The sequence below is a fragment of the Pipra filicauda genome, unplaced genomic scaffold (genome assembly GCF_003945595.2).
Source record: "Pipra filicauda isolate LSUMZ 115617 unplaced genomic scaffold, ASM394559v2 scaffold6_size6359152_pilon, whole genome shotgun sequence".
Classification (NCBI taxonomy): Eukaryota; Metazoa; Chordata; class Aves; order Passeriformes; family Pipridae; genus Pipra; species Pipra filicauda.
Window position 1 is genome coordinate 1,723,424 of NW_024104865.1, and position 16,191 is coordinate 1,739,614.

At 45.1% G+C, this 16,191-nt stretch overlaps 1 protein-coding gene and 2 long non-coding RNA genes across 9 annotated transcripts in view; 2 read left to right on the forward strand and 1 right to left on the reverse strand.

Annotated features, from left to right (window-relative positions):
* The window catches only part of LOC113985803, a 38,160-nt gene extending 26,522 nt beyond the window's left edge, over positions 1-11,638 (forward strand). For both annotated transcript variants that reach the window (XR_005566348.1, XR_005566349.1), the window contains 2 exons: positions 10,299-10,399; positions 11,235-11,638. This is a non-coding gene — a long non-coding RNA (uncharacterized LOC113985803). The remainder of the gene's footprint in view (positions 1-10,298; positions 10,400-11,234) is intronic.
* On the reverse strand, positions 5,269-6,106 carry LOC120324780. The gene is made up of 2 exons (XR_005566350.1): positions 5,956-6,106; positions 5,269-5,844 (listed from the first exon to the last, which is right to left on the reverse strand). It is a non-coding gene; the product is annotated as an uncharacterized LOC120324780 (long non-coding RNA).
* A 1,536-nt stretch (positions 11,639-13,174) lies between the features above and the next one.
* SMOC1 (SPARC related modular calcium binding 1) overlaps positions 13,175-16,191 on the forward strand; it is a 132,695-nt gene continuing 129,678 nt past the window's right edge. For all 6 annotated transcript variants that reach the window (XM_027716889.2, XM_027716891.2, XM_027716894.2 and 3 more), the window contains exon 1: positions 13,175-13,394. In XM_027716889.2, coding sequence (XP_027572690.1) covers positions 13,290-13,394 — 105 coding nt within the window. In that variant the 5' untranslated portion in view covers positions 13,175-13,289. The remainder of the gene's footprint in view (positions 13,395-16,191) is intronic.

The following is a 16,191-nucleotide window of genomic DNA, read 5'->3' on the forward strand; positions in this document are numbered from 1 at the left end:
AAGTTCAGATGAAGTAAATTCTGAGAAACTTGCTTTTTCCTGACAAGTTTTTGAAATCTACATTTATATCTTCTGCTGGGAGTGCTTGCAGAACTGCTAACTATCACTTCAAAGAGTATATTTTGTATTTCCTAATCAAATGCCTGCAGTAAGGCAGGGGAGATGCGATGCAAATTATTTTCCTGGAAGACACTTGAGTGCAGACCATGAGTTTGAAGGTAAACAAGAAACCTTCTTTGGTGCCAGTAGTTTATTTGTATGAACTGAATTGAAAACAAAACCCAAAAAAATCTGAAATCCTGTCTGTTACACAGTGGTGGGCTGTTGCTAATGCCATCTGGTCTGGAACAGTCACCAAAGTGGTTATGCTGGGGTGCTCGGTCTGTCTGTCCCGATGTTTACTTGACAGCAAGTAGAAAGATCCTCCCTGCACTGCCAACCCCTGTCCTCTGCCTGGGGTGGAAGCAGGTCTGCTTCTGCTGGTATGGCCAAGAAACACAGGGTTTGATTCATTGTCTGGCTCCAGCTGCAGTGGTCAAGCGTTAGGGCTGCTTGACAAATATGCCCAGACACATGAAATTACATATCTTAATATTCATTTCTGTGTCTCTTGATGTCTCTTTTTGCCACCCTGCATCTCCATTTCCATTCCTCAATCAAGAGAGACAACCTGCACCTAATTACTTTTTCCTCTTTAGTCCTAGTTTTGCCATATCCATTCCCGAGTTTGTTATTTCTGACACTGCTAGCCAGGTTATCTCAGACTTATGTGCTATTATGGGTATGGTTACCAGGCTCACTGGTCCTATTTCCCAGAATGTCCCCAGTGCTCCACTCCAGCTGTGTGGTTCGGCTGTTGCTCACACACATTCCCCTTAACCACATGAGGGATCCAGCTAGCCCTCACAGCACCACCTGTAGCTTTTGCCAGCTTCTCATAATATTCCCTCTCACATTCAGCTTTCCACGTCACATCCACTCTCTTGCCTGCTAGCTTTCAGAATCTTTCCAGGTAGCTTAACCTCAGGCCAGGGCCCAGCTGGCAGGTTGGTGCCTGCAGTGGTAGCCCTATCCCCATCCTCCAGCCTGCAGCATTATTATTTGCTTGCAAATGATCCATATGAGGACTATTAATATATTTATTAGATGACATAAATATAAATCATTACTGAAAAGTCTTACCTTTTTGAGGATATATGATAAGAAAGTCAAGGCAGAGGGCCTGTCTGAGCAGTTGTATGTTCGGTTTTCCAGCTAATGCCAAAACTCATGGCTGTTCAATAACAAAGCAGGCTCAAAGAAGGTGGTCGTGAAATGTTTGTGGATGTCCTTCTATGTTCCTTGGCAAGTCTATGGTATCACCTCTAGTACCGTGAGGGTGGTGAAACGATTCAGCTTGGTTGTTTCTTTCACACCTTCAAGAATGTGTGAGGTGTCATTTTGGATCTGCTAAGCAATGCTGGATGTTTGCCCAAATCAAATTGCTGGATGTGGGAACAGTTGAAGTCCTTATGAGACAGACTTGGGAGGAGGAGGTGAAAGCAGCCATGAGGTGTTCCTTGTGTCTCTGCCCTTCCCCCAGCACTTCATTTTTGCACCTCTGCTGAGCCCCAGTGGAACCAGGGCAGGGGGATGTCTTCTCTGTTCAGGAGTACTGGGCGAGATGAAGATACCTGCAGCCATGCTGCTCTCTCCCAAGAGGGCCACACTGCTGCAGCTCTGCTCTCACCCTCCTACCATCCACCTGCTTGATTCCAGCTCCTGCTGGCAGCAGCAGAGCTCTGCCTGGCACTGCTGGGCTCTTTGTGCCCTGGAGGTTGGCACACCTGGGTAAAGATCCTTTACTAGATGCGCTCTCGTGAATCTTGGGCACGAGCACCACAAAAGGTTGTAATAAGGTAAAGAACTTGTTGTGAGGCCACAATGTGACAAATGAGTAGTAACCCACACCTCAATGTAATGAGTCTACCTTAGGCTACTCTTTTCTACCTTGAGAACTAAATGAGACTATCCTAGCTGTGAATGCCCATTGGATTTGTATCAATCCATAGGCTCCGACTGGACTGAAGCAGCATCACTTCTTAATTCTTCATGTTGCAGACTAAACTCCTTCTGGTTTGGGCCTATTAGAGAGTAAGAGCTCTTTGGACACAAACTGTTTGACCTCTGTTTGCATGGCAAGATTTTCACCTGTAATTATTTACTAAATGTGTTGGGCTACTGTGTATCCTAAGTAAGAAGAGCATAATTTATATTACCTACTTTAAAAAGCCAGAGAAATTGGATTATTTTTTTTTTTCAGAGAAGATAATGTTTAGAGAGAGAGGGAGACACTGAAATGTCTGAAAATATCTACTAACAGAAAGACACAGAAACCTCTGTTTAACCACAGCAAAGAGTCTCATTCTCTCCATGTTTTGGGCACCTTTGTCTTCCTTTGCATATATGAAAGGTGAAGTATTTGGCTAATTCCCAACCGAGATTGCACACCCAGGATTCCACCCAGCTTCTCTACTCCAGTTGTGCATGCAGTTTTACCTGCTTTGTCAATGAAGGCACTGGTGGGCTGTGCAACCTTGGTTGGTGTTAACGCTCGGCCTCAAAAATTTGAGTGGTTAGGTGTTGGTGGCCACACTCCGGGATGACTGCAGAAAGTTTGGCTGAAACTGTTTTCTGAAAAATATGTATCAGTCCTCTGACAGCATATGCATACATGCCATTCTCTTGTGCTCTACCAACTAAACTTACTGAAGAATCAACCTTTCCTTTGATGCATGGTGCCTGACAACGTTCTTTGAGTCATATTCAGGAGACATGACTACTACAGACAATTAGAGAGAGGGCATTTTACAGCAGGCCTGATGGCTTGCACTGGTATTCAGGGGCCACACCAAGAGACCAATGCCAGTATTTGACTCAGCTGGTACTGCCAGACCTGAGACAGCCCTACAGTTACCCCTGCCAGTGATGCCCTCTCTAGGCATTTTGGAGCCCAGAAGGGACTTCTAGGCTGATTCAGGTACCAAGGGATCACCCCACCATTAGTAAAAAGGTATACGTTGCACATGTAAGTGGAGAATGGCTGTCTCTTGCTGCTTGCAGTGGAGAGGAGCTCCACTGCTGGGCAGCTGGCACGTGAAGGTTGCAGAAGGTTGCCTGTGGTTCTAATATAATGCCTGACCAAAAGCTTTTTTTAGTAAATGGAGAGCACTTGGAAAGCTTTGTTTCAGGCCTGAGGCAAAAATAGCTCATGCTTTGGGGAGAATGTGCCTGGCCCAGAAGCAATGGAGGTCCTTCACAGGAGTGGGGTAGGTCCTGTGCCCCCAGTCAGTCCCTGCACCCACATGGTTGTTATCACTATCACCTACTTGCACCTTCCCCAATAAGTAGCTATGTGGAAGAGAGGCCTGTTTGGCTCTGCTGGAATGACATGGGAGCGTATTCCTCCTGCAATAAAAGAGCATTTCTGCAGCCTTCATGGACTGTATGGGTCAGGAAAAGATTGTGTAATGAGCACATTTCAGGAGATTTGCAAGTTCTGAGGAGATCATAAGTATGTCACCCAGGAGGTCTTCTCTTTAAGTCAAGTGGCGTGTGCTGTGAGGACTCTTGCTTTCTCAGCAGGAGTGGGAGCAGCCTTTGGCAGAGCTGCCATATGCATTGGGCTCTGGCATCCACCTGCAGTGCAGTTAAGGCAGGTATGTTTATTTGGGAGGTATTTCTACACACACACAGAAGGGGTGCTTGTACACAAATCTCTCTCTTCCTCTCTTATGTGGCTGTGTTTCTTTGAACTGATCCAGTATCCCACTGAATTGAATAGGAGGTGGGTAAAGCCTACAAGCCTACTCATGAGAGTACCAATTTGCACGAGCATGCCCTTGTTCTGAGGCAGCCTTTTTTCTATCTCCTTTTGTGTTTTTCGGTATGAAAATACTGCATATACTTTGCCTCTCTGAGGTGTTCCCTTGTGATACAAGAAATGCATCTCTGTCAGTGCTTTATACAGCCTCAGCACCTAAAGAAGCAAAGGACAAGCAGTGGGGGTTGATGGTGCTCAGCACTCTGCTGGGAAGTCTTCTGGATGAGCCTCATATGCTGCAGTCTCTCTTCCCGCTCTCCACTTCATCCCCAGTGTGTATTACACTTGCCCCAGCTTCGCAGAGATAATTTGCACTCTCCTAGTTCATTAGCTGCTACCCCCTCCTGTCCATGGGCAGAAAAAAAGCCCTTACTGTTCAAAAGAACACATGCAGCAATCATTAATGCTGACCCTAATTGTGCCAATTCAAACCACTCAATAGCTCTAATTAAAACCTCTCTTCTGCGGGGCACTGAACGGTAACAAAACTGTCACCCCGAACAATCAAATCATGGAGCTAAGAAATTTTTTTCCCCTGTTGTGTTCAAATGTTGTTGCTGCTGTCGAAAGGGTCATCTGAAGGGATTAAGTACGGGGCTTTTGTAGGCTGCAAAGTGTGTAGGGGGATATCTAAACCCAATCAATATCTTTTGGTCACAGTTTGAAATCAGAAGACCCCAACTTTTTTCCAGGCCTCCTTTCAACCACTTTACCCACCCCCATGCAGCAAGCAACACCTGCAAAATAGCCAGGCTCTTGGTTATGAGACACATGGACACCACAAGTCAACTTAAACATCTGCAAAGGAGGGGGCGAGGGGGAAACCCAGGCGTTCCTATCCCTACAACCTTGTTTCTCAGGGTCCCTGACTACACTTTCCTGTGTGCCATAAATAACTCTGCAATTACGTTAATTGGTTGCATATTTGTTGACACAGGAGTGGACAAGAGTAGGTTATGGTGGGAGGATTTTTGCTTTCGGTGCAATTTTATACTGCCTTCTTCAGATGTCCCTTAATCCCCGCTCTCCCTTCCCCCAGTATTTAGGATTCTCATGTCTTTCAGAATAACTTTATAAGCCTGTGGGTGGGAGGGGGGAGCAGGAAAAAAAGAGTGTTAAAATTCATTTGATGGCACCCATGCACTCACATCTGTTCTGCTGTTTCCCTAGCAAAGTCTATCAATCAAAAGGAAAAGGTTGATGCATATCACAATGGGATATTTCAAAAAGCTGGATGCAAGCAGTTGTGTGCTAGAAGGTTTTTTCTGCACCAAGTTTTTGACAGGAGTCAGGAGAATGAAATTGTGTGCATGTTCACCTATATTTTTTTACATTTCCCATTCTTTTTAAAGAAGGTAGTGAAACTAATAGAGCAACAGCATTAACTACCAAAATTCCAGTCTTGGTACCTTTTACTCTGTTTATTGTTGCGCATGTTCTGAAGTCCAAATCAGGGACCAAATGAAAGAGCCTGACAACGCTGCAAGCACTTTTGTGTCTGTGCTTCTAGTTTAGATCATTACAGGCACACATACTACCACATGTGGTTCTGGGTTCAAATCACCATCTCAGAGTATTTGGTATGGGGTACTCGACTGAGCCTGTCTTTCCAGTGCCTCCTTAGCTTGCTTTCTTTCGCTAGCAGTAATCAGCATTGCAGTGAGAAAGTTCGTGGCATGTTGTGTTTCATCTTTCCTCCTTTCATCTCTCCTGAGCTGCTGTCCTAGCTGAGAACTAGGGAGCAGGATGACACCTGTAGAGCCCTGGCAGTCTGCCTCTTCAAACACCCTGAGCGCTTTCTGTCAGAAACCACCTTCGTTGTTTCTTGTTCTGACTGCTGGGTTGTGCTGTGTGCTGTTACAACATTGCCTTGTCTCAGCAGTAAAGCCATTTAATTTAGTGATGGATAAAATAGCCCATATTTAGAGTAGTTTGACTCAGCCTTGAAGTATTCAGCCTTGGTTAGCAATGAAGTACAAAATCTGGATGTATAAACATATAAACACACATTCTTTCTGTATAGAAGCAACTGGACAAAACTTAAGAATGTTTAAAAAACATTTTTAGGTGGACAGTCCGTGAAAAACTCTTACCAAACTCAGCCATCTGAGCAGATATGTTCAGGATAATGTCTATTTTCACCAGTTTGCCTCAGACCCTGCGAGTCCCAGCCCAGAAGTCAGCAAGGGGCCACACTCTTTTCTAAAAGTGGGGTTGCTGTGACACATGTCCCACACTGTGACGTGCGATGGTGCTGACCCACTTCTGCCTTTGTGTCATCACTGAGTGGGATAGCAACATTCTCTATTTTTCAGTGGCAATGTGCTCTTACAATGGGATGAAGAGGAATAAGTGACACTACCATACGGCATTCAAATGAGTGCGCTTCAGAGCAAGGTCCCTTCAACAGCAGCACTGGAGAGAAGAAACCAGGTTTTTTGTTTGTTGGGGGCTGTGGGAGATAGCAAAACATTCACGTGAAGCTCTTGACACTTGCTCAAGAAGGGGAAATAAGGCACAGAGACATTTTTTTTGGCCTGTTCCAGGTGCTTCCAACCAAGCTGAGAACAAACCTTGGGACCCTAGTATCATGTCTAGCTTCTGGAAAACAGCAACTCTTTTTCTGATCTGGTTCTTGCCTGCTTTCATATGGGAAGCTCTGTGAGTCCCTGTGAGCTGAGGGTAGGGGATTTCTGCAAAATACACTCCAGTGTAGATTCCCATCACTTTCCGTTTGTCCCACAGTCATATCTGCCCTTTCGTCCTTATTCCTTGTCTCCATATTTTAGGCAGCAATGCTGGAGTCTATCCTCTTGACTAAGCTGTTGCATTTTAATTTTCAACAGGCCCCTATTGCTCTTGCACCTTGTGTGTGGTCTTTGAACGTTATGTGGCTCGGCAGCTGGGAATAGTGAGTGGGTGGGCAATTTAAAACAGAAAAGACTCTGTATCAGCACAGGGCTGAGGTTTGAACTCTGCTCAGCTTTGGATACGTGTAGCTGGTTCTCAGGGCTGTGATTTAAGTGCTGTTTTGCTGTTGTCAGTGCGAAACCGAAATCAGTGCTAAGAAACTGGTAGGGACGAAAAAAACTTTGCCTGTCTGATAACGAGCGTTACCCTTGACCCTGATGAAAAATTGCAGGATCAGGGCACCTTAGAATTTGTATTCTGCTGTTTTGTCACCATTTTGTCTCCCCAACTCGGAAAACAAGGAGTGTCTAATATGATGCCAGGGTTTCTTTGTTGGAGTATGTTTATGAGCTGTTTCATGCTGTGTAGGACACAATTCTGATTCTGAGTTTCCTGAGGATATGGACTGCTGATGGAGAGAGGCAGATGAGGTGGGTGCCAACCTGTGAGACAAAATACTTTATTGCATTCATCTGAGCATCTCTCTGAGATAAGGTAAATGGGCTCAAGCAACAAAATACAATCCCAATGTCATGAATTGTTGAGCTCATAGGGCCTGGTCCCCAGCTGCTTCCTCCTCCTTTCTGCTATTTTCTGTGCCACTAGAGGATCATATGAATTGGAGGTCAGGTGGGAGACTCTGCTTTTCATGTGCTCTGGTATGATTCCCACACATGCACACTTCTTTCACAGTTTCGATGGTGAGCCCACTCCGCATGGGCAGAAGGTTCTCATGTATGGGAAATTCACCACTGGCTCTCCTTCCACTGGCTCTCCTTCACATTTGCAGCCCAGAGTACCAAGTTCTCAAAATTTCAGTGCAGAGGTAGTTCTTTCCCCACCCACTTTCCATCTATCCCACCCAGGTAGACAGGATGAGCAGAAAGAATCTTTGCCTTGATGAGATTGATAAATGAGGTTGGAACAGAGCTCCTCTTTTCTGGAGTCCATATGGAGTCCTACCCAACTTCAAACTCATAGCTGACTCAAAAAAAAAAAAAAAAAAAAAAAAAAGTTGGCAAGTCCCTAAGTACTTTTAAAGATTCTAAAGGTTAAAGATATGGTCGATTGGCATTCTTTTTAGAGCCTGGAGTGATAGTATATTTACTTCACAGAATTAAAAAGAATGTACAATTAGCATTAGAAACCTATTAGATAGATATCTGGAAGAGTCATTTAATTTTCCAGTGCCACATAAGTACCCCTCATTCATCCCCACTGCACTGGGCTTCATACTGATTCTTAACATTATACGCTACAATCTGCAAAATATAAGTAAGCATAAAAAAGCAAAAAAGGAGAATACCCTTGTTTTCAAGGAGCTGGCAGATTACAGACTAACATCAGCCATGTCGTTGTAGAGGTTCCATCCTTAAAAACAGGTAACGTGCTGCAGCACCATGTAAAAGCATACTGAAGATCAAATGGGTATTAGTGCCTCTTTACTACATCTTGCACCTCACTACATTCCTTTTTTGGGTTTTGTTTTCATAATAATAAAGGTGTATGGCCAACAGCCTCTTCCTGTGGTGGAATAACACAGGGCCATGAAGGTACAGTTGGGTAGTAGAGTCAGATGGATGGCACTAGTGAGAGTTGAAGGTTTGGCAGTGAACTGTCAGTTTGGGAACTAACCAGGACTACTAGCAACATTTTGGGAAACCGAAGTAGTGCAGCCAGGACCAACACAATTTAATATACTTTCTAGAGAAAAAGTCTGCACAGAATTTCTGTATGAAGTATAATGAATGAAGTGGCAGACTCTAGATGGATTTCATGGGAAAAGACTTGAAATCCTATAATATTTTTGACAAAGCTTTTTGTCCAAGTGTAAGTGAATATTCTGCAAAGAGCTTCCAGGATGAAAAGCCCAATAGAACACTTCCTATTACTAATGGGGTTTCTGTTTTATTCAGGCATATATATAATTAGCTGAGACTCCTTTTTGTTGACATAATCCATCAAATGCACCCCAAAATATGCTAATAGCAATGTGTGTCTGCTTAACAAGTGTGAATACTTTACACACAGCAGCAATTGTGCTGACAGTGGATGACACTGTAAAATTGCTGTTCGCTGCGATGTGAGTCCTTTCAAACCCAATGATTCCTGATTTTCACTTTCATAATCACTGAATGAAATTTACTCCTCCCCACTCCCTCACATTCTACCTATGTCTGGGAAGCTGGGGAAATTGTATTCTACCTCATTTTAGGGTGACTGCACAGATTCTCTCATCCTGTGGTTGCTATTCCAAACTGCATTGGATCGTGAGTATGCTTAACTTTGTGGCTTTCCAATCTTTATTCTGGGCTGCCCTGAACTCACCTTAGATGGAGATTTGGGGGTGTCAGCATAGTATAAAAGGCTCTTTCACTTCTGCAGGTTCTCAGCAATTAAGGCCTGGCAGCAATGGATAATTCTCTGATTAATATGATCTAAATGATTCAATAGGCACGATGTTAAAAAATAGCTCTGAATTCTGAATTGTTACAACCTACAACAACCAATCTTTTAGCAAATTCCCCATTTTATTCTTTATTCCTTTTGTGACAAAAAGTGAAATCTAAACTTGTTGCAGGAGCAGTTGTAGCATCCACTGACTTAAAAAAGGACCTCTAACAGTAAATTGGTCCCTAAAAGCAATTAACTCATATTTGGAGGCAGCAGACTATTCTGTATTGAAAGTGTGAGTAAACATTTCTACTAAACATGTGCAAGAGGGGATACTTGCCCTGATGGAAGCTGTGGCAGATAGATCCCATGTCAGTTCTGTTGTGGGGGCAAATACTATTCAAAAGAGGACAGCAATCTTCTGAAACTTGTTTGAGGACAAGAGAAGTAGATGCAGAGGCAAATAATCAGAGCAATCAAACAGTTCTCCCTGAACAGTTGTCAAGACCACCAATATATACGTTCTGTGCCATGAGTTTGTGGTGGTGAGCATGATATGCATGCACCATAGCAACAAGATATTAATCATCAACACAGACAGGCACATGTTGGGGTAAGTCTTCTGAGGTGCAAGTCGTAGGCTGATCTGGTATACACAACAAGCCCCAACGGTACCAGTTTCAGTGCTACCTCCAGCATCATTGCATAGTTGAATTCATTACAGCTGAGTTTACGTCTTCCTCTGAAGGATGCAAACTTTGGGCCTTGTGTAAAAATGTCTAGACATGAAGAACAACTCCTCTTCCAGTTCTATGTCCCTCTCTCTTTGTAGTTTTCAGTTACACACCCTGAGCAACTTCTTTGCTGGTGAGACACCACTGACTGGAGTGGCACTGTGCCAGCACAGTCTTTGGCACTCTGAGTGATGGCAGGGATTTTCAGAAGAGCTCAAGTGAGAAGGCTATGAGCCCAATTCCACTTACATTTGGTCAGTAGCCTGCTCTTGGCTCGTCAGCATCTCTGCGAGGCCACTGGTGCCCAGTGCAGGCACTTCCCACTTGCCAGCAGAGAAATAACAGACAATTTAGTGGCACAAAACTTTCTGTTTCAGCAGTTTGTTTTATTTACCTAGATTATTCTTTGAAGATGACACACCAGGAAAGTGCACCTATACCAACCGAAGCACCCAGACCACTATGCTGAAGAGTTTGGCATGCATTTTCAATTGTGAAGGTAATTTACTACTGGAAAAAAACCCTATGTATTTTCTCTCTTGATGGTGTCTTTAAATGAACTGGGATGTCCTCCACCCTCCTGAATGGTGATTTGGTAAGGTTTTTGGGCTTGGAGCAGCTCTGTGGAATTTAATGTTTGTGATACATAGGCCAGGCTATGAAGTCTCTTCTGCACTAAGGTACTAGTTTGATTCCTGTACAGGCCATTCGCTTAAGAATTGGACTCGATTGTCCTTGTGGGTCACTTCCAATTCAGAATATTCTGTGATTCTGGAAAGGAAATATACATTCCTACAGAGAAACACCTGGCCATGGGAATATAGGTCAAGACTGAAGTATGTGTGCCAAGGTTATGAACAGCTTTGGCCATAATGGGATCAAAGGGTTCCGTTACCATGGAATTTCTGACCATCTCTAGAACTTTTACTTGGTGTTAAGATGCTGCTGGTGTCAGGGCCTCATAGGCATTGAAGGGTAGGCTTCCCGTGTAGTAGATATTCTTCGTTAGGGATTAGGAAAACAATTATTTTTTTATGGTGGTAATGACCATTTATATAGCACAGAGATCCTGATATCCATGGGTTTGTCTGTGAAAAAATACACCAAAGAAAGACATTAATGTTTAAAGTAGAAGTGATAAAGAACACACGAAGGCATCACACATGAAATAGGTCAGATGCAAAAATAAAGCTGAAGAGGGGAACTTAGGCAAGTGTGATATTGTTATCTGGACTGAAATTTTATCAAGACTTAACTATGAGGTGATGTGGTACTTCAGTGGTGGGATCACCACCTGAACAAAACTGTACTAGATTCTCCCTGTCTTTTCACAGATTCAGGTGTGCACTGATACAACTCGTCCAAACTCAACAGAGCTGATCCTGATGTACACAAGGACACTCATATTCAGATTACCCAGCTCTCCCCCTCCTCTTCCCCTCAAGGTCTTTCTGCTCATGTCATGTGGAATGGCATAAGTTCAGGTATGGATCAGAGAGACTTTGAAATGGAAAATCAGAGGATACTGCAGGCCATATTGGAGAAGAGCTGGCAGAGTGGTGAGGGTTAGGACTAAGATAGGCTTGTATGGGGTGCTGTGTTTGGAGTCCCAGAGGCCAAAAATAATGAATACTTGCAGAACTCCATGTGAGTAACAAATGGCTTATCCTGTCTAGTCTAATGATAAAATGTTACATAGTGGGATTTTAAAAATAAATATGTTTGGTTTGGGGTTTTTTTGTTGTTGTTGTTTTTTTTTTTTTTTTTTTTTTTTAAAAGAAAGATTAAAGCAACCACTATAGCTAAACACACTGCTTTACTCTGATAAGATGCCAGAATTACACGACTTCTACTGTGTAACACGGTTCTTCGTGTGGGCGTAGCAGCCCCTCCCCATACCTAGCGGATACACTGTAGGGAATTTTTGCAAATGTGAGTATTGCCTCTTGTAAGGTCATCGACTAAAGAAAGTTAAATACATTGTATGAAGAAATTTCATGTCTTGTGTGTTTCCTTGAGAGCATCACAAAATAGTGCTACATAAAATTATCGGTATTACATGCATAGCAATAACCTCCTGTGCATATTGTTTTTCAAAATGTTTGGCCTCTGCCCTGCCATACCCTCCATCAAACTCATGCTGGTAATTTGAAAATGAAGGACTCAATGTAAAAGCAAGTCAGCCTGGTTCCCAAGGTATCTCCACCACTCAGTAAGCACGTAGAGAGGGGCTTGGCATTAGACTCTGCCTCCAGAGCTCAGAGTCTACAGCTTACTGCCATTACACTGCCATGGTACTGCTCCCACTTTAGTTCGTAATCGGACGGACATGCCTGCAGAGACTGGGCCCTGCCGGTCGATGTATCTCCATTTCCCTCCTGCTTCTGCTCCACAGCTGCACTCACTTCCCTGTTGCATGACACAATGCTCACTTTCTACCCAAGCTTCCCATTACTGAGTGCCTGGTTATGCTTGTGGATACTGGGACCCTCATGCAGTCAATAAGGGCTTGTTGTCTCAAGAGGTACCAAACTTGGAATGGTTTTCCAGGTGCAAGGGAAAGACCATAAGCACATCACCTCCACAACGAGGTCTTCAGGATTGGCTGGGCAATGCAAAGCAATGGGTTGTGGGCCTACTTGTGCAGTTGGGAAGGCAGGGAAAGATCTTCAGGGACAGGTAGTCTCTGTGGCTGTGGGTCAGCCATGCCCTGGGCCCCGGCATGGAGGTGACAAGAGGACATGCACACCCTGAAGCACGAGCTTGTGCCTACAGCAGCTTTTGCCCCAGAGCGCCAGACCAAAGGAACGCCGTTTGTGGACCATGAGGTGATTTCCTACGCCAAAGTTTCCTGGTCACCTGCCCGACCCGGCTGCACGGCTCAGCTGTTACTGTCCCTGCCCCGGGCTGGGGCCGGGTATGCCCTGCAGGGCTTTGAGCTGGAGAGTGCCGGCCGCGCTGGCTGGCCGTCGCCCGCAGCCCCGCCGAGGCTGCCCGGCTCCCGCCCAGGTGCCGCCGAGGGCTCCAGATGCTGCGGGCCCCGGGCACCGCCGCCCCGGGCACCGCCGCCCCGCGCCCCCCGCCGGCAGCGCCACCGCCCGCGGCCAACCTGCGCCGTCCGCCTCTCGCCGGGCCGCGGGGCGGGGCGGGCGGCACCGCCTCTCCGCCATTGGCTGCGGCCCGCGGCGGTCGCGCGACTATTGGTGCTTGCCGTGGTCAGTGCCGCCCGGCCCCGCCCCGCCGCGGCTTTATAAGCGGCATCCCCATGGCCGGGGCGCGTAACCTGCCGCGGCGGCACCGGCAGCGCCGCTCCGCCCGACACGGACACGCCGCCGCTCGGCAGAGCTGCTGCCGGTGGCCGCAGAGCTCCGCCGCCGCCCCGAGGGACAATGGTGCCGCGGGCCTGTCGCAGCGCGGGTGCTCGCCCGTTCTTGCTGGCGCTGCTGCTGGTGCATCTGCCGCAGGGTCGCGGCCACCGAGCCACGGGGCCCCGGGTAAGTGAATAAGTAAGCTGCCGCCCCGCCGCAGCAGGTTGCCCTGGCCCCGGCCCGCTGCCCCCGGGCCCTGTCAGCGCCGCAGGTGGAGCCTCGGCCGTCGGGGCAGCGCCCCCCCCCCCGGCGCAGACCCTCGCAAGGGCCTCCCCTCTCGCTTATTAAAAGCCGGGTGCCGGCTGCTTGCGCGAAGTTCGTACACCGTTATTAGCTTCTCGGTATTTATTGCAGAAAACACGGGAGGAGGGAGGTTGGTAGGCTGTGTTTTTATATTGCTCGTCTTGCATTTAATGTAGCCCCTGTTCCCAGCACGTAGCTTTAGGACTTTTTTTTATGTTCCCAAGCAGGGATTAAATGAATCCCTGCAATAAAGCTCGATGCCTTCAGCCCAGACTTCTCCCTGTAGGAGTCTAGCTCTATTTTTTTTTACTCTGACAGTATTCGACTCTTACTGGGGCTGTTAATTTCACTTACCAAACTATTACATTGCTCTGGGGGAGAACCCAACATCTTTTCTAAATATGGTTCTCCCAGTGAGCGAGTGCTACCACTGCAGCACCACTACGGAGTAGCACGAGAACTTTCAATTATAAAGCTGCAAAACAGTAGCTGTTCTTCAGCCAATGCTGCAATGAAAGCACCGCTCTGGGTAAGTGGACAAACTTATGTCTCTGCAGGCATGTTGGATGCATTGGGCCATGTGCATTCTTGACCTAGCAGTCTGAAATGCTGTGAAATGTAGCACTTAATTAACTTAGATCATGGTTAGGCAAGATCAGGAGTCTTCAAAATCCCTACTCATCTGAAATATAACAAGGGACTTCAGTGCAATGTTCTGTTTTCTGGTTTTTGTTTTTTTTAATGGAAGTGCTGTTTGACCATGATGGCTATTAAATGCTTCTCTGAGCTATGAAAAGTGTACTACTGGCTGCACTGATGTCCTTGTGTTCAGCTGTGCTGTGTAGCCTCTTTTATGGCCAGATGTGTAACAGCAACTGTTAGAACTAGTGTGAACAGAACTAAGTCAGAACTGGTGTGTGCCATAAATTATTGGAAACCTGCTTTAAAATATGAGGAAACACAGGGGTGCTTATGCATATATCTGTATTGCCCCATATCAAGCATAAACCTCAAAACTGGAGTGGTTCCAAATAGAGAGGAGCTTTGAGGTGATAAGTTAGAGTCTGGCTGGATGACTGGGGCCCTTCATCAGCACTGATATCTAATGCTTTAATGAAGATCAATTTAAACAAAGAACAAAATAAAAAAGTTCCTGATGGCAGTGCATAATTTTACAGTAAACCTGTATATCAAACAGGTTTCATATATGCCATTTTTATATAGTGTACTTTACAAGGCAGTTTAATCACTCCTTATGCTGTGTCTCTTGGAATGGGAGCTACTTCAGGAGAGTGGAAAACCAAATACAAAGGACTACTGATTTACTTTTTGCTTGAAGTAAGTGAACTGACTTTGCTATTTCTCCCTTCATGAGTGGGGGAGAACATCAGTTACGAGCACTAGCAACTGCAGGTCTGTGGAAAGATGTGCCTTAAAGTTTTAACTTATGAGCTCTTAAATAGAAAGCTGTGAACTTCCAAGGTGTTTAACTCATGAAGTCTGTCTTTTTGCCCTTCAAAGTGTCGTGATTAAGTACATGTGAAGGGGAGGAGGTTGGTTTACTTGTTTGCAGCCATGTTGATTGATATAAGCCCTTGAGCTTCATCTCTTGTAGTGATTAGTTAAGTTGTCATTAGTATAAAGGTACCATACTTTAGATTCCAATGAACACAAACATTTCTTTATTATTAATTCTTCAATGATTGTTACCAAGTTACACTGGTATGTATTTCTCATGCTGACTTGTGATCAAGAGTGTATTCCTGTCAGGAAACCTCCCTGTGTGGGTGGTGTGTCAGTGTTACAGTTCTGGGGGTCAAATCCTGTAGGTGTTCAGTTGCTAGGTGTGAAATTTATCCTTTAACATTTTCTTTTCTGTATGGTAAGCACTGGAACTACAATATTTGCAAGGTGAGATGCTTTTAAAGGTGAACAGCAGCTTTTTAATCCTTCTCAATGAATTTAAATGACCAACAATAACGCTTGAAGCAAGTTTCAGATCTTCCTCCTTGCTTTTCCCTCTTGCTACTGTAGTGTTGCTTCTAAGCTAGGCAGTCAGCATTGTAACTGAATAGATACGCAGAGGAGTATGGCTTGCTACTGTTTGCAGAAAAGGATGAAAAACTAGGGATATTGAAGAGAAATAGGTGTATCTATATCTCTTCTGCCAATGAGGGGTGAAACTTTCAGATGAAGTGAGTTCAGCATAATTACTTGAATACGAAGGTAAATTATAAGTGCAGCTAGTATCTACAGGTCCGCTGAGGAACTTCTGGCTCTCAAAAGGTGTATGAATCTTGCTGTTTCTTGTTATAGTGAAACTATGAGCAGTGACATGAATTCCTTAGACTTGGTAAGTGTCAGTGACTTGCAGGAAACATCTGGCTTTTGCACATATGCTGGCACATATGTTGGCAACTGACACTTACTAGCAGCTGCTCCAAGTGAAGCCCCATATTAAGTCTTATACCTTGTCCTAGAAATAACTTGGAAGCCCAAGGCTACTGTGTGACTTGTTCCCTCACTTGGCAGACTCTAGAAAAGCTTCTGCTGTGTTACACAATTGCCTGGTCACTTCTACTTTTGTAGCTCAGAAGAACACTGTGGATGCGATCAACTGACTGTACTTGTCCATCTGAAGGACGGAAAAAGATAATCAGGCTTTACTTTCTATCATATT